This window comes from Mastomys coucha, unplaced genomic scaffold (genome assembly GCF_008632895.1).
Source record: "Mastomys coucha isolate ucsf_1 unplaced genomic scaffold, UCSF_Mcou_1 pScaffold22, whole genome shotgun sequence".
Taxonomy (NCBI): Eukaryota; Metazoa; Chordata; class Mammalia; order Rodentia; family Muridae; genus Mastomys; species Mastomys coucha.
The window spans coordinates 263,432,500-263,454,531 of NW_022196905.1; the positions used below are offsets into that span (position 1 = coordinate 263,432,500).

Below are 22,032 nucleotides of genomic sequence, written 5' to 3' on the forward strand. Positions count from 1 at the left end.
CTTAACAAACTGATTTTGAGGTAAGATTTACAAGTTATCTGAAGACGAGTGCTGCACAGGAAAATAAACTTACTTTTCCATCAGATTGTGAGTTCATGGAATAAGGGCTGGCATACATTTTGGTCAGCACTGGCTCTGTCCTAGAATAGCTGCGACAATGCTGTGTCCTAAAATAGCTGCTGGCGCATAGCAGGAGGGGCAAAAAGGACTGGTTTTCTTCTGAGCACTGACAACCAAAGGCTTATTAGGTAGGAAGGTAGTAGCTAAGCAGGCCTGGTTTTATCAAAGCCTGAAACTTTTCCTTTTGGGGAGGTCAGGGTATCTCTATGTAGACCAAGCTGACCCCGAATTCACAGAGACCCACCTGCTCCTCCCCAGGGTTGGGATCAGAAGTGTAATCATATGCCTGGCAAACCCTGTAGCTGTTAAGACAACCTCGACTCCTTGATTTGCAAATGGCTACCTCCTAAGTACCGAGGGACCAAAACTCACCTGGCGAGTGTTTCCGTAGACCTATGGCCTTAAGGTACTAATGTCATAAATTTACCTACTGAGCACAAACACTAACAAGATTTATAGTGCCCACTTTCCTCTGGGGAATCAGGTTTGGCAACCTTAGTCAGCTGGCCCACACGATGGGTAAGAACCAGATGCTGAGTCCTGTGAGTCATTTTCCAAATTCTGGGGCCTGAAGGAAGCCCTGGGACCCCAGGTACAGTCTATGGTCACGAAAGACACCCTTACCACACAAGCATAAGCCAGCTGATCCATTACCTTTGTAGGTTCATCTTCATCTGACTTTGGTTTTCTCTTTTTACTTTTGCTTTGAAACTCTACCACTTCCACTAGCTTGCTGCCATTCTTCAGGGAAGAGAGGGAGACTGCAGTTGTGGCAGGGGCTTCTGAAGGGGCAGCGGGAGCAGACTGCAGTTCTTCTCTGAGCTCCTTGAAAAAGCTGGAAGCACTCTTCTTCTGGGCTCGTACAGGAGATCCAGGCAGAGGAAGCAGCTCTGCTGCCACATCTGCTATTGTCTCAGAGTCTCTCTTCTTTACTTTCTTCTTTCTGATCCTTTTCTGCTCTGTTTCACCTTCCGTCTCTCCTGTTCATTTCAACGTTAAAAAAAAAATTAAAAATTATCTTAGTATTAGTTAACAACCAATACCAAAGGTCACTTTGCATGTGGCCCAGACACAGGCATCCATTCATATACACAAAGAAACAAGCTTAGGGCCGGGTCTAATGACTTCATGGTCTCCAGGACCCACACAGTAGAAGAAGATAACTGACCCCTGTGTTTTCTCACAGCACATGGTAGAGGTGACACCACCCCTCCACACATAAGTAAATAATGTAACTTGAAAACACACACACACACACACACACACACACACACACATACCATTTTTAGAAATCAAAATCCCACCTTCCTTCCTAGACAGCGTGCACATCTCTGATCTTTAGTAATACAATTGCGCTAGTTCTCACACCTGCTCCTTACACGGTGCCATCAACGCCATAGTTCCCAGGACCATATTAAAAGCATTTGCCTCTATAGTAGCATTTCTTTTTACGGCACTGCGGGGTCACGGGTACATGTCTGGGTTCTTCCTGTTTTCCTTTGGTTTTAAATTTAAAGGGAATCCAGCTAAACTGCTTTAATTTGAAGACCTTTACTTTCTACTCAATTTCTCATTTTCAGTCTGAGTCTTCTGCTCAGACTCTCAACAGTGACCTGAAATTTTAACCAGAATTCTAAGCCTCATCACTGACCTACAGTATGGGCACAAGAGCTTTCTAAACACTAGCTGTGTACTCAATAAAAATGTACTTGTGGCCAATGTAACTATGCAGTAGCCGGGCAGTGGTGGTGCACACCTTTAATCCCAGCACTTGGGAGGCAGAGGCAGGGAGATTTCTGAGTCTGAGGCCAACCTGGCCTACAGAGTGAGTTCCAGGACAGCCAGGGCTATACAGAGAAACCCTGTCTCAGAAACCAAAACAAAAAAACAAAACAAAACAAAGAATAGGTAGAGTCCAGGTGACTAGAATCAACTATCTTAATGAATTCTTGCATATGTGAATACAAACTGTTAGAATTTTAAAAATTAGTTTTAAAACTTGTGGAAGTCAGAGGCCAAATGTTGTCTGTCCTCCACTGGACACAGAGAACCTAAAACAGACAAGGAAACTCGGCGCAGAATGTGACATCAAGCCCTAGACCTTGAGACTCTTAAGGAGAGCCTTTAAGGTTTTATACACGTATACATGTATGTATGTGTATATGTATATGGGTTACTCTGACAGTTAATGAGGGAAACACACAAAAAACATATACACATATGCGTTCTTCCAAGTTCTAAGCTTTTTTTTTTTTAAATTGTGTAAGTGAACTTGGAATTTTGAGTAACCGCTCCAAAATAAACACAATACAGTGTTTGTTACGTGCTTGGTTCTAAAAGTCAGGCAATCTACGTGAGCTCTTCAGCGTGCCAGTGCCCGTCCTTTTGCGAGAGGCCTGTCTTTAGTAACCAGCTCTGATTTTTCTTTTCTCGCACAGTGAGAAGGAGAGCAAAAGGTCGGCCAAGAAGTGGGTGAGAAGGTCTCGGAGAGTGAGGCGCCGGAGGGTAGAGCCGACCGGCATGGCTCCAGGAGATCACGTGGGCCGTGGTCCCGGCGCCTCGGGATGCGTTTCGCTGCCTTTGGCTGCCTCCTCTCAAGAGCTATGCTCACCCAGGTCGTAGAGGGTCCGCAGCACGGCGTCCAGGAGCGCCTCAGAACCAGGAGGCCCAGTGGAGTCCGTATCTTGCTCCGCCGCCATGGGAATCTACACGGACCCCCAGATCCAGCACACAGCCAACCACTTCCGCTTCCGGTGCGACTTCTGCGCGTGCGTCACGGGTCCTGCGCGGCCTCGGGCCTGGTTAAGATGGCGGTATTCGGGGTCCAGTGCAGTGGCCGTACGGAGTGCCACTGTCCTGGGCGTATGGGAGCCGCCCCGTTCGAAAGAACCGCCCCCAGCGGCTACACCATAGCCGTGTAGCAGACCAGCCCAGGCCCCGCCCGGGACGGCAGCCGCGCCATGGATGTTCCTAGCTCCTCCAGCTCCCGATTCTCGGTCGGCTCTGCCAGCCCTAGCAGTGTGCTCCTCTATGCGGTAGGCGCCTGGGGGACCAAGGCCCAGGGCGACTGTCGCGGGAAGGACAGTCCCCTCGACCCCTGTGTCCGCAGCCCACGATCCTTGTCTCAAAGAGCGAGTGCTGACCCGGGTCTTAAATAGGTTTGGGTACTTGGCTTGGTATCCACGGCAACCATGTGTCTGCGCCTCGGTTAAGGTGTCTGTTTTAACAAGTTTGTATCGATGGTGGTTCCTCTGTCGCTTCTCCCCGTCAGGCCGGGAGCCCCTGCCCACTACATGAGGGGAGCATTGGAGGCTCCGGAGTCCACCGAGGATGTGTCCGCAGAATTCTGCTCGTTGAGTAACCTTAGTCCTGATCCAGTCCGAAAAGACTTGGGTCTCCACCTCCCGCCTTTTTACCCCCTCCCTCAAGTATTCCTGAGAGAAAAATATTCGGCTACAATATGCGCGTAGTTTTTTAACACTCTTAATTTAGGAAGACTTGGAACCTCAGGAAATTATTGTCTTCTAATTGTTATGTTTCCACAAGTTTCTGAATAGGATTCCCATTTGCCACTGGTTTCAGTCCAACTTGCCTTCTGCACCCACCTTCCTTCCTCTTCTGGTTTTAACTGGTGGTTTGCCTGGTTTGGTTCCCAACAGAGTGTTGGTCACTTACAATACTCATGAGCAATTATCAAGGTGGAAACTTTGTGTCCTTTCACTCCATGGGATTGCACAATTACGGGGAGGGTGGTGGTGGTGAGAATTTGCTTATTTTTATTTTATGTGTATGAGTGTACCTACATGTATGTATGTGCACCACGTGGTGCCTGGTGCATCAGAGGCCAGCTCTGGAAATTGAGTTACGAATTGTGAGCTACTTTGTGGGTGCTGGGAAAGGAATGACCCTTAACCCTTGTGCCATCTCTGCATCCTCGGGGGAATTTTTTAAAAAATCTTACTTATTTTTGAAACAAGATCTTCTTGGTTTGTTCTCTGGCTTGGCACTAGCTGTGAAGCCCCAGGCTTTCTGGATCTTGCAATCTTCATGCCCTCTATAAGCCAGGATTACAGTCTATACCACCACTCCTGACAAATAGTGACTTTCAAAGGATATTTCCATGCTATGCCAGTTAACACCATTTTCTGATTTGAGTCCAGTGGAATGTTAGCTTATGTAGAAAGGTCAAGGAGGAAAAACCACAAAAGAGCAAATTCAACAACCCCCCCTAAGAAAATATTGCTACCTTGAGATTAGGACAACAACTTTTGGAATGTGGGCAAACTTAAGTTCCTTAAGAAATTTAGATTTATGATTGATATGAACTGCAGCCTTAAAGCCTATGGCTGGAACATCTCTCATTGACGTCACCACACAGTTCTTCACCATCTTTAGTTTTTTTCTTCTAAAGCAGGCACATTGGGAAAGAAGATTGTTAATAATGGCTATAACTTAAGAAGCTTCTTGCCCTTTAAATGGGTTTGTGTGTTGATTGGAATTTTCCTTGTACGTGTTAATAAAAGGAGTTGGGTCTTTTTTTAAATGACGAAATTTTTGTGTGCTTTCTGTGTGAATAAGTAAGGCAACTGGTCATGAACGTTTCCACTTTTGAGGCTGGACAGCAGCATTTTTTTTTTTTTTTCCTTTTTCTGAGACAGAGTTTACTTTGTATAGCTGAGGGTGCCTGGAACTTGCTTTGTAGACTAGTTTGGCCTCAGACTCTGCTAAGAGATCTGCCTGCCTCTGAGGTTTGGGATTAAAGGTATGTACCTTGTGGTGGTACACATGTGGCTCAGCAGCCCATAACAGTGTTTCTGGCTAATGTTTGTGATTGTACAGCTGGTGACCATGGTAGATTACTTCAGGTTACCTAACTTCCTCTATCACACTTAGTTGTGCAATACTCTCTGTCTAATCTGTAGTTCTTGAGTGATATTAAGATATTGCAGGCTGGGCGGTGGTGGCGCACACCTTTAATCCCAGCACTTGGGAGGCAGAGACAGGCGGATTTCTGAGTTCGAGGCCAGCCTGGTCTACAGAGTGAGTTCCAGGACAGCCAGGACTACACAGAGAAACCCTGTCTTGAAACCCCCCCCCCCCAAAAAAAAAAAAGATATTGCTAATGGCCGGGCAGTGGTGGCGCATGCCTTTGATCCCAGCACTTAGGAGACAGGCAGACAGATTTCTGAGTTCGAGGCCAGCCTGGTCTACAGAGTGAGTTCCAGGACAGCCAAGGCTATACAGAGAAACCCTGTCTCAGGAAGAAAAAAAAAAAAAAGATATTGCTAATGATGCAAACAGTAGGAGTGCCTGCAGTCTTTCAGATTTTAGTCTCAGTTCCAAAGACTGCATTGACTCTAAGTGCACAGGAAGTAGTAAATGTCAACACATTAGTCTAGTCAAGTGGGGTAAATAAGGGCACTAAATGTTGTTGAAATCAAGGGAAGAGACATCTGGTTGGTTTGGGCATTGGAGAAGGCTCCTAAAAGATGACATCTAATCTGAGTTTCTCTAGGAGGTGAGGACTGTTGCAGTGTTATGTAAGAAAATCACGGCCTTGTGTGCAGGGAAGCTAATTAGAGAATGAAGAAGAAGACACAAGACAAAACTAAGAACATAAGGAAAGGGATAGTCTAAAGGAATTTCATGCTAGCTGTGGTATCGCACTCCAGCAGGCATAAGGCTGAAGGAGGCAGAGGAAGGAGGATCACAAGTTTGAGGCCAGCCTGGGCTATACATTTTGGGGCTGGAGAGACAGCTCAGCGGTTAAGAGCATTGACTGCTCTTCCAGAGGTCCTGAGTTCAATTCCCAACAACTACATGGTGGCTCACAACCATCTACAATGGGATCCCATGCCCTCTTCTGGTATGTTTGAAGATAACTACAGTGCTCATATACATAAAATAAGTAAATAAGTAAGTCTTATTTCACTTATCATAGGTATTGATGGCTTTTATAGAGGACTAAATCTTCTCTGTGTTTATGTTCTAGAAAAATCTAAGAAAACCACTAGGCTTCTGCCATGGTTGTCTGCATTGGTGAGACCTTTCACTCTAAAGAAACTCAGGTTGGGGAAGATGTGATCCCTAGGCACAAAGATCACTTAGGACAAACTGTTAGTGCACAGAGTCTGGGAAGCACAAAGCATGATGGTTTTATGCGCAGATATTTAGGTCAGAAGATCATTGGTGAGGGAAACCAGTTGTATCTAGGACCTAAGGCAAGTGGGGGCAGTCTGAAGTAGGTGGTTGGGATCCTATGGTTTGGCAACTGGGCAGATGCTGATCTCTCAATGATAGGAAATGCAGGAGAGGAGCAGGTCTAGTCAGGTAGAAAAATAGTTTTGGTCTAGGATATAAGATTGTCAGCTGTGGATTATCATGATCTGGACCAACTACATCCTAAATGTTTGGGAGGCATCCAAGTAGAGTTAGGAATGTGGTACCCAAGCAAAAAAGGAGGGTGTGACTGAGAATGTGAATTTGGCAAGTCATTGGCAGGTAGGATGCATCTGAAGCTAGCTAGGAGTGCACTCTTCCAAAGAGATTGTGTATGTGTGCCCCTAATGCACAATCCAGATCCTTGGTTGCATGTTAAGAGTCCAGTGAACGGTCCAGGCACTTGTATATTCCCTCTCAGACTGACCTGACCTGGTGAGGGCTCCTGCTCTGATTCACTGTTCAGTCTTACTTTCTGTGTTTCACCACCATAGCTTTATATCTCACAGGAAGGAAGTGTGCTGTCTCTTCAAAATGTTCGTGGTCCCCTCTGCATGGCAGAACTTTGCATTGCTGACTCTTTTTTAATATCAAGGATCCAACACAAACATCACCTGAACCACTCTGTGTGAAACACTTCCTCATTAACAGCCTACCTTATCTGATGGGTCAGTTGATTCTCTGGTGGGTCATAATAGTCATTGTACTGACTGGCCAGGGCTGAATGTTAAAGAGTCATGGCATTTGTAAGCCTATTGGTAAGACAGCCATTAATGAAAACCAAAGTTTAAGTCACTTAAAAATTATATTTACACATTTTTCTATAAAATAAAGATAAGTGTTACCAATCACCATTTCCTAAGTATTTACTGAACACCACTGTTCTATCTGTTCGAGAGGCTGTCCCCTTAGGGGAAGGCTGCACTCTTGTATCATCTGGTGCTGCTGAGCATCTTGGCCAGTGCAGCTGAGGTATGAGCTGGCCTTGATGGGAGTACATTTGTCACAGGGTGCCGAAGCATGCACTCCACTGGAGGTCACTGACCAGCCCACTGCCTGCCAGTGGAGTCACCCCCACCTGATCTTGTCTGTCTTTGCTGAAGGGCATGTTTCCCTCTGTGCACTATCTGCTTGCCTGTGTTATTGCTGTATTCCCAGCCTATAGCAAAGGGCCTGGTGCACAGTGAGCTCTGAGAGGCCACTTGCTGAAGGCAAGCAGTGAAGAGGGGGGCTCTGGGAGGGTCCAAGGGACAACCTGAGGTAGGGAACACACTTCAGCCAGACCTTCCTACTGGATTCTCATTTGCACTGTGTTCTTGGGTAAGTAGCCAGTCAAATGTGTTTGCTTGCTGGCAGTAATTATGGTTCCTGCATACTGTAATCCTTTGCATAGGAGGGGCTGGTGGTAGGTGTCATGCTGACTTGAGTGCATAAAAAGATGTGCACTTGACATTAGAGACTAGGGAACAAGGGGATATGGGCAGAGGACTGGGAGAGTTGTCAGACCTACTTGTCAAGCTTGCCATCCATCCATCCATCCATCCGTCCATCCATCCATCCATCCATCCATCATCTGTCTAGTCCCCTGGATTTGGATTCAGAGTTGTTCTGGAGTCCATCCTCAATGAGTTTCCCAATAGTGATGACATTGTCCTTTTTAACTCCTAAGGGCACAAGTAGGAAGTTTCTAAGATCTCACTTTCCCTTACATTATGTCATAGTAGTTTCTTGAGTCCCAAGTTTGAGCTGTTACTTTATTAAGGAGAACTATAAAGTTTAAGAAGGCTTTCAAGTCTTATATGCATGTTAAGATGGCTGCACTTAGACACGTGGCCAGATGCTGATGTACTAATGATATGTCCTGCCATCTGGGCAGCAGTGGTGCACGCCTTTAATCCCAGCACTTGGGAGGCAGAGGCAGGTGGATTTCTGAGTTCAAGGCCAGCCTGGTCTACAGAGTGAGTTCCAGGACAGCCAGAGCTACACAGAGAAACCCTGTCTCGAAAAACCAAAAATTAAAAATTAAAAAATTAAAAAAGAAAAGATAGTCCTGCCTTTGGATTAAGTGTTAGCATGCATAGATATGCAAGTACAGTGTGTGAGTACATATGTAGTAGATGTGACTAGCAGGCAGAGAGTCCTGTGCAGGTGTGCTGGGGAGCATTAGAAATCCTCCGAAATGATGCTGAAGTAGGTAAGGAGAGCAGCAGGGCCATCAGACAGATGCCTACATGTCAGAAGGATACTAGCATGGCTTCCTGTGGCTTCCATAGCACAGTGAGTTTACTTACCAGGGAGTAAACAGTGAGTGAGCCATGTCTTAAGAGACAGGGGACCAGACATAGTGGGTCTTCCCTAACTCTAAAAATGACCTGGCTTTATTCTAAGTAGGTGGAACTCATTTAAGTATTTAAAAAGCAAAGAACAACCTGTGTTTTGAGGAGTATGTGATGGCAGGCAGGAAGATGGACTAGGGCACCATTTAGGCAAGGATGCCCTTGTGTTTAGAGTGCAGGCTGTTGGATAGCCTCACTGAGGGTGGGGCCTGTGGATGCTGAGTTGATGTCCTACATTCTCAAAGGCCACGGTAAGGGGGTTGGGAGGAATGATGCCCAAGGTGCAGGTGAGATGACGGTTAATAGTTAAGATTTCAGGAGAATAGTCAGGTTGTAGAACCAAGCCAAACAGTGGGCAGGCTTTGGAGAAGTGTGGTGGGAGAAGCACCAGCTGTGGATTTGGAAGCACATGACTGTTCTCAGCTGGTTCATCTGCCATGGTTTGTCAAGGGGGAGTGACCCATAGGGGTGCATTTTGTCTAGCCTTCATACTGAAGCCTAGGTCTCACCTGTAGCACCACAAAGCCAACCAAACAAAAGAAAGCAAAGGGCAACAAAATCCAGTGGAATACATGAGTGTGCCCAGCATTTGTGGAAGGCCAAGAGATGAGGGCTGAAGGAAGTGAGCCAGTGTAGTCTTTTTGGTTGGGGGGGGTTGGGTGCAACTCCCCAGTTTAAAAGTCATTGAGTTGGAGGAAGGAGGTAGACTTTTGCTGTTGATGAGAGAGCACTAAATTCAATACCAAAGTCAGGAAATTTCAGAGCCATTGGAGGAGGGGGAAAGAAGAATAGCAGATGCTGGCCCAGCAAAAGCAGAGGCTTACACTGAATCCTGTGTGGTTGTCTTTAAGAACAGTTGTGCCTTTTCATATAATTCCAAGTAGTGGAATATAACCTTAGTGTTCCACAGTGAGATTAATAACATTAAAACAGAGGAAGACAAAATAATGGAAGAAGTATAAACGACAAAAATCAGGTTGACGGTCTCTGTGTGTCTGGTGGAGAGACAGGTCTCTGTGCTTAGGAACAAGCATTCCTTAGAGTAGTCTCCACTTTAGGGGATCACACATAAAGTTAGATTTTTTGTGTGTGTGTGTGTGTGTGTGTGTGTGTGTGTGTGGTTTTTTGTTTGTACTTTGCATTTTTCTGAATTTTTAAGTGAGCCCAAGTCAGTTTGGTAATTCAAAAAAAGATGATGTTATGAAACATGGTAATTATGTAACAACTAAGTTTTTTTTAAAAACAGTATTTACTATAAAGGAATAGGGATAAAGAGGAGAGGTAAATTACACATGGTATGACCCATGTTTTGAATAAGACATACATGTTTCTGTAGTACTATGGGTACCTCATGTTGACATGGTGCCATAAACATGCATGGCAGTCAGTGTAGAAGCCACAGGTCCCACCAAGCCGTGTCTCTGCTGTTTGGGAGCTGAGGACCCGCTGGCAGGCGGGTGACAGTGTGTCTTGGGATTCCTGTGGATGCAAGACATCTGCTCAGAGTTTGCAGTGGAACTTGTTCTTCAGCATGTCAAGCTCTCAGAATAGACCGGGCATTTAACAGCTGGCAGAGGTCACTGTAGCCATCATCACTACCACTATTAATTACTTGGTCAGGAAAGCATTGTTGTAAGAGGACCCTGTACTCTCTGAAGGTAGAACAAGGATTTGGTGGTTGGCAGCAAGCTGGACCCACCAATGCTGAGCAGGGGAGGTGGAGTAGACTCCTTGTTTTATTTGACTTTGTTTTGTTTTGAGACAGTCTTGTGTAGGCTAGCCTGGCCTTGAACCATGATTTTTTTTTTACCCACTTCTGAAGGGCAGGGACTAGATAGGCTTGTACTAACACAGCCAACTTAGTTTGGGGTTTCTAATATGTGTTTTTACTTTTTAAAGCTAAATAAAGGCAGACAAAATGAGTTTGTAGGTGTGGTACTGAGTTTACAGAACAGAAATATGACGGTCAGTAGGCCATCTGCTCAGTAGGTCGGTGCTTGTAAAGTATGTGAAAGGCCTTGGGTTCAGTCCCTGGTCCAACAAAACAAAGCCACCTGTTCACCATTCCTGGTAGTGTAAACCTATAATCCCAGCACTTGGGAGCTAAGATGTAGAGATGGGGATCAAGAGTTCAAGGTTGCCTTTTGGTACATAGAGAGTTTGAGGCCAGGCGGGGCTACATAAAGCCCTGTCTAGTAATAACTAGTAATAATAATAATTGAGTACTGATTATAGATGGTGATGGCACCGACTTTCCTTTGTCTGAGTCTGAGTCTAGTATTAGAACACTTGTAGTTGTTGCTCAGGTGTCACGTTGGGGCAGAGGGAAGCCTTACTTAGTAATTCTTCCTTTCCCACTAGGCACCTTACTTTCCTTCATTTCCTTCTTCACAGAAAGACCTCAAAAAGTGGGATGAGTTTGAAGATCTGTTAGAGGAGAGGAGACATGTCAGTGACTTCAGATTTGCGATGAAGTGCTACACCCCGCCTTTGTATAGAGGCGTCACTCCCTGCAAGCCAAGTGACATCAAGTCCACTGTCCTCAATTCTGAAGAGATTAACTATGTCATTAAGCAGGTAAGAACAGAGTTCCTCAGGCACAGCAGCCTCCTTTAATGTAAGTGGATCCATCTGCTGTTTCCCTGAATTTATTTTATCATCACAAGTATACTTTTAGGTTTAGCTTCATGGCCTCAAATGTGAGCTATCATTTTATTAAACACTGGAAGGCTAGCTGAGAAGTAACATGGTGCCAAATGCATGGTATATTATGAAACAACTTGTACTGAAGAGCCCATAACTTGAGGGCACCAGTTAGTTACGAGCAAAGCTAATTTGGTATATGGGGGGTGGAGGGCTGTTTTTAACACTATCTGACAAAGATCCAGGCTTTCCTAGTGAAGAGAGTAAAGAGAATTTTTAGCCAAACAGATCACTTCAGACCTCCACATGAAAGCTTTATGAGAAGCTCTGAGGAATCCTGTGCCTATGTCTCACCCCTCTGTCAGCTGCATTCAAATGTTGGGTGTAGGATCCTGTATCAGTAGCTTTTCAAGAAGCCCATAACTTGGGAGCCACAGTTTGTTTTCAGAACAGGAGGCCAGAGAGAAGGTTCAGTCTGACCAGTTCATGGGAACAGAAACTGTGGTAAAATGCAGGAAGCTCCAGGGTGAGTGGGGCTGGGGGGGGCAGTGGGAAGCGAGATGAAGGGATTGGGCTTTGCCTATGGTGCCATGCCCTCGGATGCTCACATGGGGTGTGCTATGCAGATGGGATGTAGGAGCACTGCTCTGGTTTTACTTTAGATGTGGACCTTGACCCATGCCCTTAATCCCTGTGCTTTGCTCAGCCATTGACACCATGGAAATGCTGTCGGTTCTCTGTGGTTAGGCCTGTTTCAGAGTGAAGACAAGTTTCCTCACCGCTTCATACTCAGGGACAGTACTAGAGCACCCAAGGCATTTTTTTGCAGAGAGTTAACTCCAGCTAGGCATGGCTGTGTTGGGATGGGGTGGATTCTGAGAGACACATCATCATGTGGAAGCCCCATGGCTTCCTTACGTGAAGCTAAGAACCAGAGAGCACCACAGCCACAGGCCTCGGATAGGTGGTGGAACTTTTGCTTCTTTTTTTTTTTTTTGGTTTTTTGAGACAGGGTTTCTCTGTGTAGCCCTGGCTGTCCTGGAACTCACTCTGTAGACCAGGCTGGCCTCGAACTCAGAAATCCATCTGCTTCTGCCTCCCAAGTGCTGGGATTAAAGGTGTGCGCCACCACCGCCCAGCTGGAACTGTTGCTTCTTGATCCAAGGTGAACAAAATGTAAGATTAAAATCAATGAGAAAGACAGTGATTCTGTCTGTCCCTGAGAGTGTTCCTAGAGAAGCAGCATACTGCTTGTTTTGTTTTGATTCAGTTCTTTTGCCATGCTAGGAATGAAATTCAGGGCTCTGCACATGGGAGGCAGATGCCCTACAACTGAGCTGCATCTCCAGCATCATGCATATGCGTTTATAGTGACAGTTTTCCCTGTGCATGAAAAAAGGCTGTAGAGTCTTATGGATCTCAGACTGGTCTCTAGCTCTCTTGTTTCCACTCCTCAGTGCTGAGATTACAGGTGTGCACCCCCAGCCAGACTTAAAGTAACCTCCTCCATGTATAAGCAGGTGTGTTCTTGAATAGTACATAGTGTGTACACATGTAGCATGGTTGTTTATCATTATGAAGCATTGCATGCTGGGATAATTACTGGGTTCTGTCCTTATAGGCTGGTGATCCTGTGGGTTGCCACACATTTGAGTCAGGTGAGCTAGGAGTCCATGACAGCTATAATGACACTTGGTGATGGGAAGTTTTCAATACTGTTGTCATCATGCAGAATCTCTGTCAACAATGTATGTGGTTAGTCATTGACAAAAGCACTACTCAGTATGTGACGCCTGGGGACCCTAAGTTCCACAAGTCAGTCATTTTGTAGCTTAGGTTGGCCTCAAGGTCTGGGTTCTTTAAGTGTTGGGATTTCAGACTTGAAAGCATTTTTGTTGGTTGGTTGGTTATTTTGCTTGAACTTTCATCTCGCCATTGTCGTTCCTGTCTTGCATTTACTATGCCTTCTCTTCTTCCCTGGTTCCTGCTTACTGTTCTTAGGTGACTTGGGTTAATGTGGTTCTTTGTTTGCTGGGTCACTGTTTGAGATAAGCTCTGAGGAAATGAAGGTGCGCACTGAGAGGTGGTGCTATCCAGTCCTCCCTCCTGGATTGAGTTTAGGTCAGATAAGGAGTAGATTACGGATCTGGCAACAGTGCTCTCTGTGTGCAGGCTCCTGTGTGTGTGTGCGCAAATGTATATGTGCCAGAGGTCAACCTTGGTTGACATTTCTCAAGAGCCATGTGGATTCTTTTTTAATTTCTAGCCTTTAAACCTCCTGAAATTGAACCATTTTTCACTGAACATGGTGCTATGCCTTTATGGCCCTGGCACTCAGTAGACTGAGGTGGAAGGACGGTGAGTTCAAGATCATCCTGTATGCCATAGAGGACCTTTGCCTAACAAAGGAAAAAAAGTGCTGTGCATCATCATTTACTGTGTTAGTGAGTTGGGTCAGGGCTTGTCACAGAGAGCATGTGCTGTCTTGGACTTCCATCAGAGGTCTGTTTCGAGTCAGTCACAGTGGCCTGAGTGAGAGGAGGGAGCTCTAGCCTCTGTCTTATAGAACTCATCTCTGCTCTGCCTTCTTTTCAGCTTTCCAGGGAGTCGCTGACAGGTGTTGATGTCCTCCGAGAGGAAGCCAGTGAGATCCTGGAGGAAATGAGTCACAAACTGCGTATAGGGGCCATTCGGTTCTTTGCTTTTGTTCTGAGCAAAATTTTTAAACAGATCTTCTCAAAGGTGTGTGTGAATGAAGAAGGCATTCAGAAGGTGAGGATTGCTGCTGCTGACAGTCTTGGCTGATTCTGTGCTATAATCCATTCTAGGATGTTTCACTCGGACTGAATGTTGAGGGTGGGTTGTCAGGCACCCACTATGGCCTTAGGGGACATGTTGTCTGTGGCTTGTCCTTCTTATTGTCAGACCTACAAACTTCCAGCTTAGTCAAGTAAGACTTACAGACCACTTCACAGTGTCACATGTTCACAGGTTACAAAGTAGTAGAAGGATTTTCTCTGTGTTCATACATATTCCTAGCCAACATTTCCATTATCCATCTCCTGTGCTGGTGTGATTTTTCATATAAACATATTCTCTTAGAATTTGGTGGTCAAGGTCAGTTAACTTGATTTATAACACTAATGATAGACCTTATTGCCAGTTTTCACTTGCCCTAGCTATTTCCTTATGTGTTGCTTCCCTGGACATCTTTCTTTATTTAACTTATTTATTTAGAGACAGGATCTCTAGCCTATACTGACCTTGAATTACCCAAGTAACCAAGGAGGACCTTATTTTTGATCCTCCTACCTTCATCTCCCAAATGTCCCAAACGTTGAACTGACAGGCATGAGCTCCCTCAGCCTCTCAGGTGTGAGCTCCCTCAACCTCTCAGGTGTGAGAGAACAGGCATGAGCTCCCTCAGCCTCTCAGGTGTGAGCTCCCTCAACCTCTCAGGTGTGAGAGAACAGGCATGAGTTCCCTCAGCCTCTCGGGTGTGAGCCTCCATGCTCAGTCATGATTTACTTCTCTGTTTTCTGATTTAACCTGTAATTTTAGTGACATGACAACTGAAATTTTTGAAAATCTGACTTTTTTTTTTAAGCTACAACGAGCTGTCCAGGAACACCCTGTGATCCTGCTGCCCAGCCACCGGAGCTACATTGACTTCCTCATGCTGTCTTTTGTTCTCTACAACTATGATCTCCCTGTACCAGTGATCGCAGCAGGAATGGGTGTGTGCATACTCTTTATCCATGCTTATAACTGTACAGACTTACAGCTCACTGCAGTAATGCTAAGAGTACTAGAGAATTTGAAGCATGCCAACAGCAACTTTTCTGGGTCCCTATTTGCCATGGTGTGGTGACCCAACTTGAACCCTGTGCTGTGCAGTGACTGACTAGTTCCTCAATGTTGTAGCTGTGTCTGAATTCCCTTCCCTTTTAAAGCTGAATGATAGTCCTTTTATGGATGTACCACATTAATTTTATCCTTTAACCTTTCTGTCTGTGAACACTTTGCCTGCTTCTGTCATTTGGTTGTTTCAGGTGACACTGGGTCTCAGTCAGGTCACTGCAGCTGTGATGAGATGAGAGCAGCTAGGGAGGAAAAGGCTCTTGTCACTCACAGCTCCATATAACAGTTCACTGTCACAGACAGTGAGAGTGGGACCTGGAGCAGGAACTGATACAGGGGCCATGGAGGGTGCTGCTTACTGGCTTGTTCCTCATGGCTTGTTCAGCCTGTTTTCTTATAGAACCCAGGACCACCAGCCCCAGGGTGGCACCATCCACAATGGGCTGGACCCTCCCACATCCACTATTAATCAAGAAAATGGCCTACAGATTTACCCACAGGCAATCTGATGGAGGTGTTTTCTCAATTCAAGTTCCTCTTCCCAGAAGTCTCTTGTATCAAAGTGACAGAAAACATCTGGACAGTTATATACACCTGACCCTCAGCAAACATGCCTCTGGAACTTGAGCTTCACTTGTTTGAGGCCCATTGTGCCGTTGTGTGTAGTGTCCACGCTGCTCTGTGCTCCCAGTAGTAGCGCAGAGGAGTGGGATTTACCTATGTTCCTATGACTGTTAGCAGTGCACATACTTTTGTTTGTTTAGTAGTAACTATCTCTGTGCTATGACGTGGTCATTATGGTACTGAGTCCCTGTCTGTGCTTCTTGCAGTCACTGGGGTGTTTGATTTGAACAGAGTTATTGTTTGGTTGTTTGAATTTTGAGATGGGATCTATATGGCTCTGGCTGGCCTTGAATTTCTCAGCTCTAGTGATCCTATTGCCTCAGCTCTCCAGGTGTTGAGTATATTGGTCCCTGTGTCTTTGTGCGTCTGTGTCCCATCTTTTGGGTTGTTCACCTTTTTGCCATTGAGCTATGGGATTCCTCTGTGTCCTGGGCACTTGCCTACAGATACAGGATTGGCCAGTTTATCTGTACTCACTAGTCACCATGCCATTCTGTTGACTTTGTCTTTGATAAATGGACTCATGTTTCTATGGAGTCCAAACAATTTGTTTATTCATTTGTTTCCTGGTATTTACTGTCAAAACCAAAAAGTTGTTACCAAATTTGGTATTGTGAAGTTTTTCTCTGATACTAATCTGAGAGTTATAGATTGAGGCCTTCCACTTGGTTCTTTGAGCCACACAGTTGGCTTTTGTGCTATAGAATTCATGTGTCATGTTGCCTTGACACCGTGGGGGTAGACTGTGCAGGCATTGTCCCTCTTAGGCATGCTGCTTTGTAAGTGTGTCTGTGCTTTTATAGAATTCATCTGTAGAGTCTGGGTTGCACTGGTTCCCTTACAAGGTCTCCAGGAAAGTAGAGATTCTAGTATTAATACGAGTAGTGAATCAGTAAGACAGCTACAGGACTTCCATACACCTTAAAATGTGCTTCCATCTGCATAGACATGTGAGGAAGTGATTTAAACACTAGGGAGAATGAAAACCATTTAAAACTGCAGAGAGAGCCTTGCCTTTCTTTGTAGACCTGCTTTATTTAATTTTATTTCATTAAAAGTAGATATTTTTACTTGGTGGTAGAGAGATGCAAGTAGGTTGTCATGGATCTCTAGGTTAGGAATGCCACATGCCTGCCTGTTTCAGAGCATGGCCGAGGATATTGGCCTCTGACATTGTTGTCATGTTGCCTTGCCATTGCCTCTGTCCCTGGTAGCTTAAAAATACCCTGGAGCCAAGAGAGGTACAAGGTACTCTCCCAGCAGGCATCTGGCCACAGTCTCTTACAAAATTCCATTAGATGTCTTCTGTTTAAATGCTTGTTTTTTGTGTGTATGTTTTATATGCATGTATATACATGTGCGAGGGTACATATGCATATATGTGCACCTGTGTGTGTAGTTTGTGTGTGTGTGTGTGTGTGTGTGTGCGCGCGCGCAGGCCAGAGGTTGACACTAAGTATCTTTTTCTGTTGGTCAACATCTTATTTTTAGAGGCAGGGTCTCACTGAATTTGGAGCTCGTTGGTTCGGCTAGACTGACTGGCTAGTCAGCTCCACAGGTCCTGATGCCATTGCCTCCCACACAGCACTGCAGCATAGGCATGTGCTGCCACCCCTGGTGTCACATGGGTGCTTGCGATCAAATTCAGGTCCTCATGCTTATATGGCAGACACTCATACTGAGCCTTCTCTCTGGCCCTTTTCTGCTCTTTTTTTCTAGAGTTGATTGATCTCAGAAGTGTAAGTATTGCTGTCACAGGGCACATGTCACGTTCATCAACTTGTTAGTGTTGTTTACATTTAGGTCTTTGTTCCCATATTGCCTCTCCCTGTGTTTTAGACTTCCTGGGAATGAGAGTGGTCAGTGAGCTGCTCAGGATGTCTGGGGCCTTCTTCATGCGACGGACTTTTGGAGGAAATAAACTCTACTGGGCCGTATTCTCTGAATATGTGAAGACCATGCTACGGGTAAATGCAGGTGCTCCAAGGGCCCGGAGCTGCACTTCACTTCTGAATAGACCTCTAGCTGCCTTTTCCCCTCAAGTAGCGGACCAACTCCCAGTGCTCCCTCATCTGAGATATGTCCTTTTTTAAGTCTTGCTGTGAGCAGTGTTTATTCAAGGGGAAGAGGGCACTTGGAATAAGGAATCAGAAACCATTTATAAGGCCAGGGATGCTGCTTAGTGATAAAGTGCATGCCTAGGATATAGGAGGTCCTGGGTGTCTCTCCCCTGATGCCACCCCTCCATCCTCCATTCTCTCTCTCTCTCTCTCTCTCTCTCTCTCTCCCCTCTCTTTTTCTTTCTCCTTCCCTCTCTCTCTCTTTCCCCCCCTCTCTCTCTCCTCCTCCTCCTCCTCCTCTCTCTCTCTCTCTCTCACACACACACACACCCCACGGGGCAGGTGGAGGAAACAAGTGTATTTTGAGAGTAGACAATGGGTTTTGTGTATTTGTTGTGTTTTCTTTTAGAGTGGTTATGCTCCTGTTGAGTTTTTCCTTGAAGGGACAAGGAGTCGAGCTGCCAAGACCTTGACTCCTAAATTTGGTAAGTCTCTTATGTACTAGAAGCATACAAACCCCCAGGTCTCAGGTGTGGGACTGCTGTGGCTACCAAACAGAACTCAATATTCTTTCATTTCTCTGATAAGATTAGAACTGTTTCCTGAAGTGTAGCTGGTTTGGGGCACTTTGGATGCCTTTTATCTCCCCCTGCCTGGGAATGGGATAGGGCAGAAGCTTAGAGAATCAGAGTAGCAGGCACAAACAGTAAGAGAAGACACTGCATGTCATCACTAGAGTGTGAGTTCCCTGGGAACATGGACTGTTGCTGTAATCTTCATGTATTATCATACAAATCATACATGGTGTGATTTGTTTCTGACTTAGAAGCTCAGGCTGGCCTGGAACTCACTGTATAGCTTCAGCTGGCCTCAGACTTGCTGTCATCCCCCTCCCTCAACTTCCTGAGTGCTGAGAAGATAAGTGTGAACTCTCATGCCCAGTTTGTGTTAGTTTGGGGTAAGTTAGTGAGAGGCAGCAGCTCAGTGTGTGTATGGAAGGCTAGCTGTATAACTGCTTCTGGATTGACTTCCATACTGGGCCATTTCTCCTTTCACTGGGGCCAGAACAGCCTGACCGGTTGGGCAGTGACAGAGATTGTATTATTGGCCAACAATGGGAGATGCTGGACACAGACTTAGGATTCACTTCTCAGCCCTGGGGGTGGGAGGCTGTGGGTACAGAGAAGGAGGGAGGGAGGCTGGTATGTTATTTATGAGTCCTGTGTGCCCTGATCTTCAGCATACATGGTAAAACATTTCTCCCTGTGTTTACAGGTCTCCTGAATATTGTGATGGAACCATTTTTTAAAAGAGAAGTTTTTGATACCTACTTTGTCCCAATTAGCATCAGTTACGATAAAATATTGGAAGAAACTCTTTATGCTTATGAACTCCTAGGAATTCCTAAGCCAAAGGAATCCACCACTGTACGTGAGGATAGCCAAATTTGATTTTTCTTTGAGTGTAGAGAATACCCTGGCTTACACATCACTACTAATTTATAAATCTACTCCTGTTTTCTTTCCCACCTTGTGATGCCACCAGGGATTGTTGAAAGCTAGACGGATTCTCTCTGAGAACTTTGGAAGCATTCATGTGTACTTTGGAGACCCCATATCACTGCGCTCTCTAGCTGCAGGGCGGCTCAGTCGGAACACGTATAACTTGGTGCCAAGGTGCAAGGCCTGTGTTTTAATACCTGACACAGATGAGAAGTAAATTCCACAAGTGTGAATTGAGACTCTGAGGTGATGGCCTCTGTGATCAAACCTTGGCTTGCCTGAGCTCTCTATCAAATGCTAGGGCAGCCCTGGCTTCCATGTTCACCAGCGGAAAGCCTCAGTTAAAGAGCCTCATGTTTGAAGCCAGCATGGTGGGGCATGTCTGTAACCCTAGTCCTCAGGAGTTGTACTAGAGGCAATAGGAGCAGGAATTCAAGGTTATCCTCAGCTACATAGCAAGTTTGAGACCAGCCTGCTTTACATGAGACCCTGTCTCAAAATAATAAAGCAAACACAAAGGATAATCTGCCCATCCCCCAAAGTGCTCTCCCTAAAACAAAGAAAGATAAGCTGTGTATTTGAATGTGTAGCCAGATGATTTATCATCCTCCTCGGCTGCCAGCTTAACAGCACCCTGGCTTAGAAGCACAAACACAGAGATTGTGGACACTATTTATGTACCCGCCAGCTTGTGTGTCCAGAGCAGTGCTTTAGACCCTAGGAAGGAGTACAGAGTAGCAAGGCTCTCTGCTACTCTAATTACAAATTACATTAGCATTTGTAATTTCCTTTTAGTTGGAATAATTGATTGATTTTGTATGTTTGTGGGTGCATACAGGTTGTCAGGCTTGGTGGCTTGCCCCTTTTCCTAGTGAGCCAGCCCACCAGCCCAACCATTTGTGTTTTCTTAACTTAGAAGAGTCCTCCCAGGGAAGAAAGGCAGACACAGCCTCTGCCCAGCCAGCCCTCCAGTGGCTCTGGAGCTGTAGTACTTCCCTGGCTGTGAGGTGCCTGGCAGGCAGTCTCACTTGTTACTCCAGAAGCCACAGAGCCCAGGGCTTCTTCCATAGCTGTTTGTGGAGCACCTGCTCCCAGATGAGGCTAGGCTGGTTCTTAGAGTTCTGCAGCTTCCCCGAAGAGGAGGCAGCCACATGGCTTTTTCAGTACAGACCCATGTCTAAGCAGCTGTGCTTGTACCAGTGATATGTTCTCCTTATAAAGCAAGATGAGGGGCTTTGTTTGCTTTTCCCTCTATTATCTAGAACTGGGAACAAGTTTTTTTGCATCAGTTAACTGCATATTCTGGAGACATGCACAGGTCCCACTGTGAAGCTAGGGAATGCTGCCAGCACGTGCTCTGAATTTGGCGGCAGAACCATGACAGGTGTTCATTTGGGGTCCTGTCCCACCGAGAGTGTGTGACCAAGCTGTAACCTGCTCTGCCCCTTCTTTCAGATGCATCCCTCAGAAGCAGCCTGAGGATGTGCAAGCCTTTGTCACTGAAGTTGCCTATAAGATGCAGCTTCTGCAGATTGAAAACCTGGCTCTGAGCCCATGGCTTCTGGTAGTTGCCATTCTGCTTCAAAACCAGCTCTCCATGGACTTTGACGCCCTGGTGGAGAAGACTGTGTGGCTGAAGGGCTTAACCCAGGCGTTTGGAGGGTTCCTGCTTTGGCCTGGTACGTCGGTGCACACCATTCCTAGAGTAGTCTTTTCATTTCCTAGTTTGGAAATGTTCTTAGAGGTGAGACACCCATGGAGGCTCTGAGCAAAGTAAAGGTGGCACACATGCCCCTGCAGAATATAGACCTCAGTGAGGGGGCTACTTGAGAGTAATTGCTTGTGTCTGGTTGACTCTAGAGAGGAACTCCTGGACTATAGTGCCAGTTCCTTGGGAGCTCCAGACCAGAGAATAACAACATAAGCCTCCCTCCACACTTGCTGTCATTTAGTTAAAGAGTTGTGATGGGCTTGTGTGTGCACTGGTGGGTTGCACATGAACCTATGGTGTGTGTTGTGTGTGCACTGGTGTGGGTTGCACATGAGCCTATGGTGTATGTTGTGTGTGCACTGGTGTGGGTTGCACATGAGCCTATGGTGTGTGTTGTGTGTGCACTGGTGTGGGTTGCACATGAGCCTATGGTGTGTGTTGTGTGTGCACTGGTGTGGGTTGCACATGAGCCTATGGTGTGTGTTGGGTGTGCATTGGTGTGGGTTGCACATGAGCCTATTGTGTGTTTTATGTGTGCACTAGTGTGTGTTGCACGTGAGCCTGTGGTGTGTTTTGTATGTGCACTGGTGGGTTGCACATGAGCCTATGATGTGTGTTGTGTGTGCACTGGTGTGGGTTGCACATGAGCCTGTGGAGGCCAACAGTTGATGATGGAGGTTTTTGCTTTTGCATTATATTTTGAGGCAAGGTTCTTGCCTCCTGCCTCCACACTGAATGTGGAGCTTGCTAGTCTGGCTGGGCTGGCTAGCCAGCAAGCCCCAGAGATGGTCTTATCCCTGCCTCCTGTGATCACAGAGGTGTGTGCCATTTCTTCGAATTCAGGTTTTACTTGACAGAGCCATCTTCATAGCCTCAGATTTTGTTCTTTTGAGGCTGGATCTCATTCCAGGCTGGCCTAGAACTCACTGTATAGCCCAGGCTCATCTCAAACTTGG

General features: G+C 45.9%; 2 protein-coding genes across 2 annotated transcripts in view; one reads left to right on the forward strand and one right to left on the reverse strand.

The window, feature by feature from the left end:
• CUNH1orf131 (chromosome unknown C1orf131 homolog) overlaps nt 1-2,916 on the reverse strand; it is a 19,544-nt gene extending 16,628 nt beyond the window's left edge. Inside the window, exons 1-2 of the mRNA XM_031341813.1 lie at nt 2,732-2,916; nt 775-1,100 (exon numbers count right to left, since the gene is read on the reverse strand). Coding sequence (XP_031197673.1) covers nt 775-1,100; nt 2,732-2,819 — 414 coding nt within the window. The 5' untranslated portion in view covers nt 2,820-2,916. The remainder of the gene's footprint in view (nt 1-774; nt 1,101-2,731) is intronic.
• Gnpat (glyceronephosphate O-acyltransferase) overlaps nt 2,880-22,032 on the forward strand; it is a 27,292-nt gene continuing 8,139 nt past the window's right edge. Inside the window, exons 1-9 of the mRNA XM_031341812.1 lie at nt 2,880-3,155; nt 11,070-11,252; nt 13,914-14,090; nt 14,926-15,055; nt 17,643-17,770; nt 18,273-18,348; nt 19,139-19,290; nt 19,409-19,539; nt 20,821-21,044. Of these exons, the coding sequence (XP_031197672.1) occupies nt 3,081-3,155; nt 11,070-11,252; nt 13,914-14,090; nt 14,926-15,055; nt 17,643-17,770; nt 18,273-18,348; nt 19,139-19,290; nt 19,409-19,539; nt 20,821-21,044 (1,276 nt within the window). The 5' untranslated portion in view covers nt 2,880-3,080. The remainder of the gene's footprint in view (nt 3,156-11,069; nt 11,253-13,913; nt 14,091-14,925; nt 15,056-17,642; nt 17,771-18,272; nt 18,349-19,138; nt 19,291-19,408; nt 19,540-20,820; nt 21,045-22,032) is intronic.